We start from the raw sequence: 16613 nt of genomic DNA, 5'->3' as shown, positions 1-16613 counted from the left end.
TGAGTACAATTTTTAAGTTTCTTTTGTTAAACTTATTCTTAACTGCTTCTTTCTTTTTAGTGGTATTATGAATGCATTGTCTTCCTAATTTTATTTTCAGGTTGTTCATTAGTAGTAGACAGAAATACAACTGGTTTTTGTATATCCATCTTCTATGGTGGTTTTAAAATCAAAGTGTCTTGACACTGTTCCCGCTGAGGGATGGGATCTATGCTTCTACCCTTGAGTCTGGCTCTGGAAGTTGTTGACTAATAATACACAGCAGAAGTAACTCTGGGCCAGTTCCCAGGCTTTTAGAAGCTATCCACCTCTGCTTCCTGTCCCTTGGGGTACTTGCTCCAGGAATCCAGCCACCATGCTGTGAGGAAGTCCAAGCAGCCTGGAGGGGCCCAAGTGGATGTCTGTGTGGAGGAACCGAGGTCTCCAGTCCTTAGCAGCAGCAACTTGCCAGCTCTGGGTGGGAGCCGTCTGGGAAGTAGATCCTCTAGCCTCTGGGTAAACTCTTTAGCTAGTGTAGTATGGAATAGAGAAGAAACTTCCCTGCCCGGCCTTGTCTTACCTGCAGATTTGTGAGCAAGATAAATGGCCATTGTTGATTACCGCCACTAAGTCTTGGGGGTGGTTTGTTTCACAGAACTATTGGGTTGGCCAACAAGTCCGTTCGGGTTTTTCTATAACATCTTAAGGAAACCCTGAACGAACTAAAACCCAAACGAACTTTCTGGCTAACCCAATAGATGACTGGAACATTTGCTTTCTAATTCTGATTAAGACTCAGGTGGGAAGGAAAGAAATAAGGGGAAAAGGCAGAGGGAAGGGAACGATGAAGGAAGGCAGGCTGTGTGTGGGGGGCGGGGGGGCGGGCAGGGAGAAGAGAGCAAGCAAGAGGTGAAAATGTACGATGATTTGAGTGCCTGCGCTCTGCTAATTATGCATCTTGGTTGATAGAGTCAGACCAGCTTACAAACACCACAGCCCTGCTGTGAACACACTGTGTGCCCCTGATGTCAGGCAGGCCATTCCGTCCCTCAGGACCTCAGTCTCCCCATCTGTGCAATGGGCGCAGGTGAGGAGAAAGGCTGAACTGGGCAAAGTGAGAGTTGTGTCTAGAACTGCTCAGGGTTTGGGGCTGCTCTTAATAGGCATCTGTGGCTGTGGGCCCTTTGTTACTTTAAGGATCTGTCTGCATCTTTGAAAATCCATATGCCTCAGGGAAGAGGAAGAGGAGAGCGAAGACAAAGAAAAAAGCCAAGAAGAGCCGTAATAATTACAATAATACTTTCTATGGTTATGCTTCTTTTTTTTATAAATTACTTTTAATTAAATCTTTTGTTGTGAATTAATAGTAATGTACATGCATTTATAGAAATAATACAGATGTCCCATGTACCTGTTACCCGAGTCCCCCCATTGCCAACATCTTGTAAAACCATAGCATACTGTCACAACCAGGGCTTTGATACTGATGGAGTCAAGACAGGGAACATTTCCATCACCACAAAGTATGCTTCTTTCTTGAGAGGAGGCTTTCATTAGAGTAAGAAGTTTGGCTCAGGGACCCTGGGGCGGGGGGAACAGGACACAGCAGAAGACAAGTGGCCCCCTGTGCTTCCACGATCCTAGGGACTGGCCTGGTAAGGGAGGAGTAAACAGAACAGAGGCGAAGCGGGAGCCAGGGAGACCCTGGCTGAGCCCGGTGGTTCTGTCTCAGGGGAGAGGGCTCTGCCAGGGAGTGGGGTCAGGCTGTCCTAGGCAGAGGGAAGCAGGAGAGGGAGACGGGGCCTCGTTGGCCCGGAAAGCAGAACAGGAGGAGCTGATTCCAGGCTCAGGATGAAGCCACTGGGTGGATCACTGGAGGTGGATGGGGGGAGGCTGCAGGCCCCTGCTGGGACCCCATGGTGGAGTGCCTGGGACCCCATGAAGGCTGGACTAGGTGGTTCTCAGAGCTCCCTCCCCACCCTTATAGGCTGATGTGGGGACAGGGAGGCCAGATCAGAATTCCACAGGCTCTGCCTTCAGGGATGCAGCTGGCCTGGCTGGGCTGCTCCGGGTGCCCCCTGCCCCAATCTCCTCTCTTGACACAGCCCTTCTCTGCCTGGCACGTCCCACAGCTCATGTGCTGCCTGCCCTGTGCTCCCAGGACCAACGAGTGATCACAAGGTCCAAGGTCAGACCTGCTCATTTAGAGCTGTCTGGAGGGCAAAGATGCAAATGAGAGGGGCAAGGTCGGGGGCAGGCAGGACGGACAGGTGGCAGCAGGGACTGGCTTGCACGAGCCATGGGGCAGTCTGGCTCCTTGGCCACAGCTCCCTTCTTCATGTGCTGTGCATTGTACACTGTCCCTACAGCCTAGATCCCCTCTCACCCTTTCGCTCTTTTCATGCCTGGTTCTTCTATGCCCTTCGGTTCTCAGCTGAAATGACACCTCCTCAAAGAAGCCCTCTCTGATTGCCACAAAAATACATCCGCTCTCCCTTCCCCTGCTTGTTTGCTCCCTGGCACTATTGCCATCTGTCGTCATCTGTTGGTTCATGAATTTTGGGCCTGGTCCGTCTGTCCTGCTGTACTGTCGGTTCTGTGTGGTGGGTCACTGAGGCCTTATTCTGAGCTGTGTTCCCAGGGCCCAGTGAAGCCGGTGCCTGATGAGTGAACTACAGGAATAGCTAACACTTGGTAGTATTTATAGTCACTCAGCCCTGTTCTAAACTACCTATGTTAATGGAATAATGCCTCTTAATAACAACCTATAAAGTAGTGCTCTTATTATCCTCATTGTAAAACAAAAAGCTTGTGTCCCCCAGCTGTAAGTGGTGAGGCTGGGACTTGAACCCAGGGAGTCTGGTGCCAGAGTCCATGTGCTCAAGCCCCCGAGGAATGATGGCCCCCTGCCTCTGGCCCCGCCCCTGCTTCATGGGGCTCCATGGGGCCCCAGGTGACATTATGTGTAAAGCTTGCTCCCTGCCTCTCTTCATTCTCCTCTCCTGGCTGAACGCTCTGACTCCACTAGTCTCTGTGGGTCCTGGCAGGTCTCTCCCCTTCACTGAGGTCCCAAGACGGAGGTCTCATCCTCTTAAGACAAAGGGGAAACTGAGGCCCTGCCGGGGAAGACAGTTGCAGCGCCTTGCTTTCCAGTCCAGGGCTCCTTTCTCTGCCCTTCAGTGGCTTGAGCTCACAGGTAGCAGTGTTTCTGAAGACTGGGTGGGCCCCCAGATGGGGCTCTTCTTGTTTCCCTACAGCCCTAAGGGGAGGGCAGCAGGCATGGCTTTTATCCCCATTCTACTGATGGAAAAACTAAGGCCCAAGGAGGGGAAGCCTGTTGCCTGTGGTCATCTGTGTGAAGATGGCCCAGACATCCAGGCTTCCACCCTGGGCTCCATCCAGGATACTCCTGACACCAGGTCATGAGGAGCCTCTGCAGGTTCACCTGCCCCAGAATCTGGGCCTAGTGCCAGAACAGGCACCTACAGGGGCTTTGTAAGAACCAGCTGCACACCGAGTCCTCCAGAGTCAGCCTGTGTGACCTAATAGCTCAGGCTAGAGAAAATGGTTCCTTCTCTAAGGGAGAGGCAAGTCCAGATATAGAAGGTCGAGGAAGACTTCTTGGAGGAGGTGACCTTGGCACTGGACATGGGAATGGGAGGGACCCAAGGGAAAGGAGACCTAAGAGAACCCTAAATTCAGCTGAATTCCATCAGTAGGATGCAGGGGAGCGCAGGATAAAGAAGGGCTCAGGCCCTGGGGGTGGGGTGGGGTTTTGACCATTCTTTGTTCCAGGCCCAGAATAGCCAGGCTCAGGACAGGAGGGCTGTTCCTCTGGTCCTTCCATGCCTCAAAATCTGAGTCCCTGACAGTTTCCTCAAGTCTCCCAACACCCTTTTCTGTCTGGAACCCATTACCTCCTTCACAGCGAACCCCAAGGACTCACTGGTTTTAGCTCTAGGCACATGTGGTCCCGCTTCAAAGACTTCCAGGCTGAGAAAAATCCAAATTTCTAGGGGAAGGGAAATTTTGTTCCGTCTCAGGGAACTAGGCATTTACATACACCCATTTCTTCCTCACAAGAACCCATAAAGAAGTTACTGTTCTTTTATTTATTTTTTAACAGCTTCATTGTTTACAGTTCACTCATTTAAAGTGTACAGCCCATTGGTTTTCTGTATATTTGCAGAGTTGTGCAAGCATCATCATAATCTAATTTTAGGACATTCCATCATCCCCCAAAGAAACCTGTGCCCATTAGCAGTCATTCTCCATTCCCTTCCTCCCTCCCTCCCTCTCCTCCCCAAGTACTGCAAAAGTAGAGAGGGCACGAACTCCTTCCACCCGCTCCCCAGCTTCCTCATTGCCAGGTCCCATCCTGCTTCTGCCTTTTTTTGCCCATGTGGTTGCTGAAGAACGTTAAACCTATGTCACTCCATGGACCAGCAGCACAGGGGTCACTTGGGAATTGGTTAAAAACGCAGAACTTCAGGCCCCACCCCAGACCTACTGAATTAGAATCTTTTAACGAGAGCCCCAGGGAATCTGCATGCAAGCAGCTGGGGATGAAGCAAACCCCAGACTCCACATGTGGCAGCTCACCTTCTTGCAGTTCAACACGCATCTCTGAAACAGGGACACTGTCTTCCGTAACCACAGGGTCATTCTCACAACTATTGAAAGAAGCAAGAATTCTCACTCCCAAAAGTGGAAAGGGACCCAGAGAGGTTACGCCCCTTGATGCATGTCCCAGCTAGGGATGCAGAGTAGGATTTGAATACAGAACCACTTGGCTTCACACCTTTCCCTGCCTCCAGCCTTACAATTATATGGCTACCATTTTCTGCTTTTATCAAGGGCAGAATGCTTTGTAGATACCTAGACACACAGGCTTCTACTTCTATCTCCAGATGACTGGACTGGTAACGGCAATGCCTCGGACGATGACCAGAGACCATGGCCAGCCTCTCAGTCGGAACACTAACGATGTGAGAATGGAGGCAACTGCTGACCGCCAGGGGAGCGGCCTGGCTGCATCTAGACCCAACCAGTCTCTGACCTGCTGTGACCTGGGCCAGCCCCTCCCTGTCTCGGAATTTCTGCCTCCTTCTGGGAGAGGCCAGGTAAGGTGACCTTGGCTGGTCCCAAGACTGTGGGGGATTCATGTGTGCGCCATCACAATGCCCAGTGGCTGGACCACTCTGGGCACTAGCACCCTAGTGTTCTCTGGGGGGCCCTCCTCCTCCCCTGCCTGAACTCCAGTGGGGTGCTATTGAGACATGGGCACTTGCTTGCTAAGAGCTCCCGAGAAGAAATGGAGGATATGTTCTATGACTTTGCTCTAATGATGCAGAATCAAACTTACTGTCCCTGAGGCCCTGAAGGGGCCTGGCCCTCTCCTGGGTCCCCTGGGGGCTGGCCAGCTGAAGCAGAGGGAGGACTTGGAGAAGGTCCTACACACCTTGGCATTGACTTGAGCTGTCCGGAGTCTTCATTGTACAGATGGGGAAACAGAAAGTGATGGGATGCTGTGTCCTGTGCAGATGAAAGTCTGTGAATGTGATCATGGGGCCTTTCCCCCAGCCCCTGATCTCAACCTGTCAGTAACAGGGCAGCTGGGTTGCCAGCTCTGGGGTCAGGTGGCCTGAGCTGAAATCCCGAGTCTGTCTCTTACCAGGTGTGTGACCTTAGATGGAGTGTAGAGTAGCTTTGAGTCTTGGCTGCCTCTTTTGGAAACAAGGAGTGGTTATCAAAGTACCTTTCATGTGAAAGCAAGGTCAAGAGCATTGACTATGTAAGTGTTCTGATATATAGCACTTGGTCTATATAGGTTAGCTGTTATTAACTAATATTGTTGTCCTCTATGCATGTGAGCACGCTAAGTCACTTCAGTTGTGTCTGACTCTTTGTGACCCCATGGACTGTAGCCCGCCGGGCTCCTCTGTCCATGGGATTCTCCAGGCAAGAATACTGGAGTGGGTTGCCACGCCTGCCTCCAGGGGATCTTCCTGACCCAGGGATTGACCCCGTCTCTCTTACGGCTTCTATATTGGCAGGTGGGCTCTTTACTACTAGCTCCACCTGGGAAGCCTCATTGTCCAATGTCCTCAATGTCCAATGTGGAAATTGTCCACATCCAATGTCTTCTTGGATGTGGGAGGCCCTTCATTACGTGGCCTCTGGTTTCCTCTCCTGCCTTCACCCTCTCCCACTCTCTTATCTTTCAGCCAAAATATGTCTTTAAGTCATTTCCTGAACTGGTTTCTGACCTCCAGACTTGGGCCCATGCTGTTCCCGAAATCTGGACCACTTTTGACAATTCCTGTTTTCCTTCAGGTCTCCATTTGGATATAATTTCTCTGGCAACCTCTCCACACCCAAGTGGGGATACGGGCTCCCTCCTGGGGGCACCCCTTACATTCACCGTCAGCCTCTGCATTGCCATCCCTTGTTTGCTTGTCTGTCTTTCCTGTCAGTAAACTCCAGGCAGCAAGGGAGAGTTCCCAGAACCTAGTGCACACGCTGCTCAGGGGAGGGTTGAATGATTGAAGGGGTGCTGTCTGTCTGGATAGAGTAAGTGTCCAATGAGTTCAGGCTGACTGCAAAGGGAGGTCAGGACTGTATACCCTACTGCACACATTTGAGGTAAGTAGTGGTTGGGAAAGGTTTTTCTGTGGGGAGTGAAGCTTGATCATGGCCTTGGAAAATGCGGAATGGGCAGAGAGAAGGGGGGGCATTTTAATCGCTTTCCGTACATGTTTATGAATGCACTTGTATTAGTGGTAGCCTATCTCTACTCTCAGGAAGCCCTTTACCCATGCTGTGTATTTGGGGAGCTAGGTAGGACACAAGGGGAATTTACATTTGGGACCAATGGAGAAAGCTATGGGAATTGGGGCAGGAAAGCTCAGAAAAGGCTTCAGCTAGGAGCAGACACTCAAGGAGGACTGTGAAAGATACAGAGGAGTTTACAAGGTAGGTAAGAGAGGAAAGACAGCTTGTACTGAGTTCCCAAAGGAATAGCCAACAAGAAGTCATGGAGAGGAGAAGTGTGTCTGCGGAAAGTCAAAAAGTCTTACAGAGCTGTGTGCAGGGTGCCAAGCTGAGTGGGGGGCATATGACAAAAGCTTAGGAATATCAAGCTTTGGAGTTTGGATGCTATCCTGTATCTCATTTACTCAGGCATGTCTTTGACTAATATTTATTGAGCACTAAGTTATGGCAACCCACTCCAGTATTCTTGCCTGGAGAATCCCATGGACGGAGGAGCCTGGTGGGCTGCAGTCCATACGGTTGCACAGAGTCGGACAGGACTGAAGTGACTTAGCATGCACGCATGCACGCAAGCACAACTAAGCATCAGGCTCTGTGCTAGGTGCTGCGCATACCCTGGTGGAAAAAGGAAACTTGGTCCTTACCTTTGCAGAGCTTAGAGTCTTTACAGACACACTGAAGATTGCTTAAGCAATTAGCGACATAGTAAGACCAGGACCTTGGAAAAATTGAGCACTGTGATAGCTGAGATGGAAGACAGGTGAGAAGGTACAGGCAGGGGAAGGAGATCAGAAAGAGCACAGGCAAGAGCTGAGGGCCTGAACCAGGGCTGTATGAAGGGGATGGATTCAGCAACTAAACATATAGGATGCCAAGTTAAATTCAGATAAACAGTAAATAAATTTTTAGTATAGCTGTGTCCCAAGTATGCATGAGATATACTGATACCAAACATTAATCGTTAATCTGAAACTCAGATCTAACTGGTCTTCTGTATTTTCCCCCTGCTCCAAGCAGGGGGAATGGCCACTGAAAGTATCTGGAGGTGGCGATCCAGAAAGACATCAGCCTGAGCGGCCCTGGGGTCAGATGAACGGGGCCTCCTGGGAGCCTGGTCAGGGAGCCGGCTGCTGTACTGGGTGTGGGGAGCCTGTGCTGGGTCCCTGATGGAGCTGGTGTGCATTCTCGTGGCAGGTGTCTTGGCTGCAACGGGCCATGGGGCCCCCCTGCTGGAGCCCCGGTCTCTGTGTGCTGCATCCATGGCCCCTGGAGGGCCCCTCCTTGCAGCACGTGAGGAGTGAGCCTGGTTAGGGCTCCCTGTATGGCTGGGCGCTCAGGCCACACCCCAGTGGGGCCTGGGAGGTACCCTCTCCCTGTCCTGCTGGCTCCTCCCGCAGACTGCTATCTCAGTAAATCCAGACTTCTCCTCCGTGTCTTCAGAAGCGCTGATGCCCCGGCTCAGTCTGGGATCTGTCTGCCTGCATGTGGGAAGCTCCTCTGAACAAGGCTGGGCCAGGGCAGCAGGGACTACTTTTCCTCCCCACTGGGGGGCTGGTGGGATGGGGAACTCACAGGACCAGGGAACAGGGGGACCAGCTCCCCAGTCTTTCTCCCTCCCAGAAAGCCAAGTGTCTCCAGCCCTGGGGTGACAGAAGGCCCCGGGAGGGACATGTTTATGTCCCTGCTCTGGGGTCTGCCATGACTGCTGGGCTCTTCTCAGGAGCATGGACCCCAGCCCACATGAGGATCCTAGACCCCCACAATAACCAGCTCTAAGGTCTCTCATCCTGGGAGGAAGCAGCCCCTCCTAAGATGAGCCCACACAAGGGCCAGATGCTGAGCTGGGGGCGGTGTGGGGATCTGGTTTGGTTCGGGGGTCCCTCTTACAGCGATGGCTCTTTCCTATGGGCGCTGACTAGGAGGACTTCAAAGCAGCCTGTCTCCACACCCCCAGAGACCCCTATTGCCTACATACCCTCATCAAGGGCCTGGCTAACTTTGCTGGCTACCCTGGTCCACCCACTGCCCTTTCTCCCGCTTGTCCCAGACATACAGCTCTGGACAGCATGGCGGGGATTCCTTCTCTCAGCAGCCCTGTGCCACTAAGAGTCCATCCCTTTGTCATGAAACGACTGGACCTGCTGTGTGCTAAACACCGAGCTCCATACTCCAGGGGCCACTGTGAGACCTAAACAAGGTCGCACCCTCAAGGAGCCAGGAGATCAACTAAGGAGACAGGGAGGGGTGGGAGAAAGTTGAACAAACGAGTTGGAACTGGGAGTCTCTTTTCCAGAATCTAGAATCTACAGCCAGCCCTGCAGGGGGTGTGGCCAGTGAGTGACCACACAAACGCCGACAAGTCCCCTGAGGTTTCTGAGTCCCCGGCGCCTGCTCGCTGACTGCGGCCAGCGTTACTCTGTCTCCTCTGACCCCACAGACCGTGAGAGCCAACTGACAGGACCATTGTGAAAGCAGGGTGGCGGCACGTCTCATAGCTGGCAGGGATTATTTCCGTCTCTTTCGGAGCATGGCATCGTGCATTTGTTTGTTTTGAACATAAAGTGCGGCTCTGCAGACCTGGAGGACAAATTGTTCGATTTCAGCTAGGAACTTGGAGAAGGCCCATGAGGAAGGGACAGCAGAGGCGGGCCTGATGGTACAAGAAAGGATTTTCCAGGAAGATGAGAGAGGTGGGGCTGGGGAGGTGCAGGAACAGTGTCTCAGGCACCAGGAATGGAATGAGCAAAGCCACTGTGGCGTGAGAGAGAACGGGGCACCTTTGTGGACCAGTGAGCAGCAGTCTAGGAGGCTGACACCCAGGATCTGGGAGGGAGGGTGGGCAGGATAGGCAGCCTTGGAGAAGCCAGAGCAGAGGGGTCACCCCAGGGTCAGTGTGGGGAGGCCTTTGCATGCCAGCCTGGGGAGTCTGGACTTCATCCACTTGACGGCGAGGAGCCAAGGAAGGCTTTTAGCAGGAGAGAGGCACGATCAAAGACATGCCTTGGCTCTTCTTGACACTGTCTCCTCCTCACCCCATCTTCAAATCCTGCTTCCTCTATGGAGCTTTACCCAAATGTCCCAAGTCCCCCCACTTGGGGGGACTGCCCCTGGCGGGGTAGCTGTCCTCTTCCTCCCGAGTCCGCATAGCTCCGTGTAGGCTGTGCAGTGCGCATCCCCCACTGAACCTGGCTGAACAGGCGCACAGCATGCTCTGCGTCTCGCTCTGTGATGTTGGTGTGAAACCCTCAAATGCCACCACAACAAGGGTTGACCTACATCTCTGGGGTCAGATCAGCTTGGATGGGCCAAGTCGTGTCTCTGTTTGATTTTCCTGGATTACACTCAAGTTTAGTGACTGCAACCAAAATAGTCCCCGCCTCCCTCGCATTACGAGAGTTGTCCTAGCCGGATCTGGTGGCTCTAGGTAATTTTTATTTTTAACAACTAGAGGGGTGTTGTGGTCACAGGTGAGGCACAGGATGTATAATGAGGAGGGCAGAGAGGTGGCCTGTCTTTAAGGTCCCTGTGAGGGCACATGGGGGCACAGACTTCTCATGAGTCCCTCGATGATCTGTACATCCTAGCTTTATTCACGGCCTTCAGGAATTCTGCATGCAGAGCTTAAATGGGTCCTCTGTTCTATCCTTCGTTCTATGAGAGGGAAATTGAGGCCTGAAGTAGGGAGGCACCAGCTAAGATTACACTGGGAGTCAGTAGCAGAACCAAGGGTAGAACCTCACTTCCGACTCCTGTGGGGTGTTCTTCCAGACCCTGGGCTGGTTCTGGGCATGAGAACTAGACTGAGTTAGGGAGAGCTTGGAGGGGGGCTGCTGGGTCCAAGGACAGAGCTGGAAGAAAAGGAGAGTCAGTGAGACACCATGGGGATACGAGGACTGAGTGTCAGATGGAAGATCTGGTTCAGATTTGGTCCAAAATTGTACACTGCTGGGACGGTGCCACTCACACCCACGGTGCCCTGTCTCCCCAGCGGGAAGGATCTCAATCTAAGAAAGACAATACAAGCCTGGGTGTTGAGGATACACAGGTATCAAGAAAGACCCATAACTTGTAGAAAAGAAGGCCAGCTAAACAAGTATTTCTGATAGAATAATCCTACACCCAGAGCAGAACATCTAACTTCAAATGGAAGCGGCTGCTGCTGCGTTGCTTCAGTCGTGTCCGACTCTGTGCGACCCCATAGATGGCAGCCCACCAGACTTCCCATCCCTGGGATTCTCCAGGCAAGAACACTGGAGTGGGTTGCTATTTCCTTCTCCAATGCATGAAAGTGAAACGTGAAAGTGAAGTCGCTCAGTTGTGTCCGACTGTAGCGACCCCATGGACTGCAGCCCACCAGGCTCCTCCATCCATGGGATTTTCTAGGCAAAAATACTGGAGTGGGGTGCCATTGCCTTCTCCTATGGAAGTGGGGTAATCAACAAAGGCTTACTGGAAGAGGAGGCACCTGAGATGAGTCTTGAAAGAAGAAAGAGAACTAAGCAGACTACAAATGGGCAAGAGGCTGTCAGCAGATCCAAACGTGAACAAAACCAGGGATCCCTGAAGCTGTGTACGGTCATTACTGCTTTACACATGCCCCAGCTCAAGGGGGAAGGTAGGAGGCCAGGGAGGGACTGGGGAGACGACCAGGTCTTTAGGAGTTTGAATTTAAACTACAGGTGTATTAAGTTGGAAGGCAGCTTGTTTGGATTTGTAATTTAAACGATGGCCCTGGTAGGAGTGTGGCAGCTGACTCAGAGGGAGCCAAGGCAAGAGGCAGCGGGGAATGCTGCAATTGCCCAGAAAGAGAGGATGAGGGCTTGACCTTGGGCAGTGGTCATGGGGACTTGCAGAGAGGGATGAGTTGAGAAACATTTAGGAGGGCAGGTTGTCAGGACCTAGTGACTGATTGGCCGTGTGGGATGAGGGAGGGGGTGGACTCAAGGCTGGCCTTGTCAGGGGCCGAGCAGTGATGCAACCCCAGCCCCAAGGAATTCAAGGGGTGGAGTAAATTTCAAGACTCAAGGCTGATCTCAGGTTGAGACAACGGTGAGTCTTGGGTGCCCGGGTGTGAAGTGGTAAGGGGATGACAGAATCCCCAGAGGCAGCTGGAAACCCAGGGACTGAAGGTCAGGAGAGAGGCCTGAACTAGCAATGTAGATGTGAAATGATGAGCATATGGCGGTGGTGGGGACCACAGAAGTGGTGAGATGGCGCAGGGAGGCTGAGCACAAGAAGAGCCAGCCCCTCCCTGGGGACCCTGACCTTTAGGGGGTGGGCAGAGGAAGAGATGATAGGAGGCCAGCAGAAAAAGTGACCTCATGCAGGCCAAGTGAGGAAGGCGGACATGAGCAAGGGTGGGTAAGTGCGTTGACTGCAGCGGTCTCTGGTGAGAGAAGAACCAAAAAAGGCCCACTGGGAAGAATGAGGATTGCAGAGGGCCTCGTAGGATGGGAAAGCCCCGAGCACGTTTGGAGGTTTGGTGGAAGGAGGAAGTCTTAAGAGAGGGGTATTCTGGAGGCCCAGGAGAGGTGGGGTAATTGATGGAGGGTCCGGAGTGGGTGGCCCAGCACATAATTGGAAGGGTGGCCTGTCAGAAACAGGAGGGACTGTCCTTTCCCTCTGATTCTGGACAGAGGTGACCATGATGGGTGAGGGGGTTGTGACTGGAGATGGGGCAGGGCAGCAGGTCTCATTTGAAGGCCTTAATAGTTTTGATGAAGTGAGGCATCTCCAGGACCTGAGGTGGGCAGGGGTCATGAGAAGAGAGGCGAAGGTCAGACATCAAAGAATCTGTGATGGAAATGGGAACAGGAAGCCGGCCAACGCAGGCCAGGGGACTTTGGGGGGTGACATTGAGGATTCAGCTGAGGCTGGAGACCTTGCAACTGACATGGGTCCCAAACTTCCTGCTTTGGGCTCTCACCAGCCTGAGCGTGAAGTTCACTGGAGTTGGCTCTGGGTGTCAGGCTGGACAGATAAAGGGAAGGGTGGTATACAGAGGAATCAAGGGTGCTGGTGAGAGGACCATTCGCATGACCAAAGCACTGGAGCAGCTGGAGAACATGGGCAAAGGGAAAGAGGCTTTGAGGCTAAAACGGAAGAAGAGGGGCAGCTGTGGGGGATGGTCTTGGGAGGGGGCGGTCATGCAATTGAGGACTGGACTTCAATAGGTGAGACGGGCCCTGTGAAGGTTCCTGGGAAGGGGAGGCTGAAGCTCTGGATAATCCAGGTGTTGGGTGGCATCCAAACAGATACTAAATGCCACTGGGCTGATGGCAGGCCTTGGCAGGAGAAAGAGAGACCGTGATCTGGGGCAGGTAGGCAAGGAGGCACATAAAGCTGACTGGGAAGGTGGAGTCAAGAGGGAGGAGGAGAGGTTGTGGGGCTGGATGGCATTCCATCCGCCTAAGGTTGATGGGATCTTGGAAATACCCGCCAGGATGCGAAGAGGGTGCAGGGACCTTGGGGGCCACTCAAGGAAGTGAGATGTAAAAACAGGAACAGCCTCCCCTGGGGTGGACCGAGGCTTCAGCATGGGAGTCCCAAGGTTTCCATCACGAGGCCAAAGACCGACGAAGGTGCTCTTGTGAATACTTTTTGTGTTCATAAGAAGAAGTGAACCTACTTTTTAAAGGAAGTGAGTTCCAGAAGGGCCAGTGGGGAGGTTTGGGAAGGAAGGTGAGTGAGGCCTGAGCAGCAAGAGGAAAGGAGATGCACTGTGGCCCATGACTAAGGATACAGGACGAGAGGCATGGTGCAAGGATTCAGAGAGGCAGGGACTTGGAGGATGAGTGGGAGTCTTCCTGGGGAACAGAGGCAGGGGGATAGGGGTGGGAAAGGGGGAAGAGAACAAGAGAGGATAGCTAGTGGAAAGGCTCATTCATTCATTCCACAAATAAGTATTGAGAGTTTCTATGAGATGGGAATGGCTGGGGTACATCAGTGAACAAAACGATGCTCCTTGCTCTTAGGGAGCTTATATTCTAGCAGGGATGGAGGGGGAGATGGCCAGAAAGAAAATGTGACAAGAAAATTTTAGAGTATGTGAAGAGGTGAGGCGACTATGTGGAACAAAATGAAGTGGGGTAGTGTAAAATGGATCAGGAGTCCTGTAGGTGGAGCAGGGCAGGGGGCTGGGTGGAGTGTGTTGAAATGGAAAGTACGGTGATCCAGGCAGGCCCATGTTAGCCCAGGAATCTGGGTCTGTGGAAAATTCTGCATTGTTTGACATGGATGGGTGGTAGGGGCTGAGGATATGGGAGAGGCACTCCAATGGTTATCCCGATGGACAGTTTTGGGGGGAGTTTTAGACAAGAAGAATTGGCTAGGTTGGTTGAGATGTGATGGGAAAAGGAAGGAGATGAAAATAAATTCATGGGCATTTGTTAAGAGCCAGTCCTCTCCAATCCCTCCAGAAAAGCCTAGGAGTTAGGAAGGAACTTTACTTATTTTTCGCAACTTTACATGAAAATGATGGCAGTATTGAAAGGAGTTAGCACTCAGTTTGGTCCTGAATTCATTGCCTGAATTTTCTTCATGCATCCTCGAACCCCCTCATGAGGTCAGGGTCATTATTTCCATTTCCTGATGAGCAGTGTGAGGTTCAAAAGAGTCACACAGTGGCCAAGATCATAAACATGAGAGCCAGCCTGCTCTCCCCACTACCTGCACCCCTCTTACCAGCTTCGTGACATCAGGCAGTTCCTAAGTCTTCCTGGACTCAGCTTCCCCTTCTGGAAGTAGAGAAAATAAAAGCACCTGCCTTTATATAGGTGTGGTGAAGATTAAATGAGATAATATTACAGAAAACACAAAGAACAGAGCCCAGCACATAGTAGGTATTATGGAGTGTTCCCTGTTACTAATACTAATGTTCAAGGTGGTTCAGGTAGAAAGGGGAAGAGCAGGGTTTCAGATAGCCCATGGTGGGGCTGACCCCTGCCTCCTCCCAGCTGACCCTGGCCCTGAGTGGGACTGGCCCTGCTGACCCAGGCTCAGGAAGGAGGACTGTACATCCCCCACCAAGCCCGGTCCTCTGCAGCAGGCATGTGACATATTGTGGTGTGATGTGTTTTTCCCTCATGGTGCAAGATGTGACTCAGAGGGGCATGCTGGGGAAATGAGCTTCTTGGATTTGCCCACCTCATCGCCCCTGCGTTCTTTAGAATTTCTCTGAATCAGACTTTATATCTGGCGCTGCCTCTTTCACCCGCCTTATTTTATGCAGAAAACAGCCCCACGTTTTCCCACTTGCTCAACAGCCGTCAAGATTCATCTTGGGTCTGGCGAGGGCAGCAAACGGCGGGGAGGGCCAAAAGGAAAAAGAAAGAGAGAAAAAGGAGGAAAGAAAGGAGGAAAGAAAGAAGGAAAGAGAGAGCCAGCAACAATCAAAACAAGCCTTTTCTCCCTGTATAGTCTGGGCAGCTTCCAGGAGGATAATGTCTTTCCACCGCGCATCGCCCCCCTCCCTCCCAGCCTGTTTTCACAGGAAGCAAATCCTGGAGCACTTTCAATGTGCCCCTCGAGGCAGAACAATGAGGCCCTTGAAGCCTCGGCCCCGCGCTTCCTCCAGTTATCCGGAGCCCCGGCCGAGCCCCTCCTGGAGCGGGGCGGGGAGGCGGCGGGCGCGGAGGGGCGCGGGGACCGGCTCTGGGAACTGGGGGAGGGGGAGCCTGCGGGGTGTTGCGGAGCCGCACGAGGGAAGCCCATTAGCCAAATAATAGGTTTGGATCCGACTGTTTTGCCAAGGTACCCGGCATTTATCCGGCTCCCCGATTGGGGGCGGGGAGCTGGGAGGAGGCGGCGCGGATCCAATTACGGCTGCTCCTGCCCGGTCGCCGGGAGGTGGTGGTGGTGGCTGGCTGGGGCTGGCCGGGCCGGGATGGGATGGACCGGGCGGAGCGGGAGTAGAGGGGCTCCTGCGCGCGGAGCCTCGGCGGCGGGTCGGGGCGGGGGCGTGGAGTGGGGGCGCCTCTACCCCGGCCCCGGCCGCGCCGCCTCCCCCGCCCGCCGGCTCAGCTGCCTCATTGTTTATTGTGGAGTCTGGTTCGCCCCCCTTCCCGTCCCCCTCCCTCGTTCCCGCCTCCCTCCCTCCCGCTCCTCTCTCCCCTCCTCCCGAAAGAAAGAAGAGCCAGTCTGTGGAGACGAATGAGTCATGAATAAACAAACAGCGTGGGGGAGCTGTCACTCCGGGCTGACTTCCTGGCCGCGCTCGGCTCCGCGACCTCCTGGCGGGCGCAGAAGTCGGGCTTGCTGGGGTGGGTAGGGGCCGCCTGGTCCCTGAGGGGGCGTGGGATGGGATGCCCCGGACCCCCGGTCACTAGGCTGGCCTTGAGTACAGCCCTCACAAACATCCTGCCCGTTTGGGAGAGCGAGTGTGGTCCCATGTCTCCAAACCTCTCTGGACACGTGTGCTGAGGGTTTTGAGTCTTATTTCCTTGGGTTTGACAAAAGCCATACGCCACAGACAGGCATGCGAGCATCTGCTGTGTGCGGTTGATTTCCCTGTGTGGGCTCACCCTCTGGGAATGCCTCCGTGTGTATGTCTGGTGTATGCTACAGACGCCCAGATACTGTGAGGACATCTATAGGTGGTGTGTGTGTGTATGGTGTATATCTGGAATGTGGGGTACGCAAGAGTGTGTCCATGTCAGGGCCGGTGGCCTGTGTGTTTGTTGTGTGATTTTTTTCTGACTCTGAATCTGCTTCTGCCACTTTAAGCTTTGAGATTCTTGCTGTGTGCTTAGATTTCTCTACTTGGGCCTTTTTCCTTTCCCTTGTGTGATCCTATGGGTCATTCGGGGCCATCTCTTCCCATTAGTGAGGCCCCAGGGCCCAAGCAGACCTCCAGGGCCTGG

General features: G+C 53.0%; 1 protein-coding gene across 2 annotated transcripts in view; it reads left to right on the top strand.

Moving 5' to 3' along the window:
- The first annotated feature begins 11151 nt into the window (after window positions 1-11151).
- The window catches only part of LOC123333447, a 42930-nt gene continuing 37468 nt past the window's right edge, over window positions 11152-16613 (top strand). Inside the window, exon 1 of one of the 2 annotated variants that reach the window (XM_044942349.2) lies at window positions 11152-15504. In XM_044942349.2, the coding sequence (XP_044798284.1) occupies window positions 14978-15504 (527 nt within the window). In that variant the 5' untranslated portion in view covers window positions 11152-14977. The remainder of the gene's footprint in view (window positions 15505-16613) is intronic. The other variant, XR_006550865.1, reaches the window with a different exon arrangement.

The sequence above is a fragment of the Bubalus bubalis genome, chromosome 4 (genome assembly GCF_019923935.1).
Source record: "Bubalus bubalis isolate 160015118507 breed Murrah chromosome 4, NDDB_SH_1, whole genome shotgun sequence".
Taxonomy (NCBI): domain Eukaryota; kingdom Metazoa; phylum Chordata; class Mammalia; order Artiodactyla; family Bovidae; genus Bubalus; species Bubalus bubalis.
Note: the sequence above shows the minus strand (reverse complement) of the source record. Positions and strands in the feature narration are given on the sequence as shown.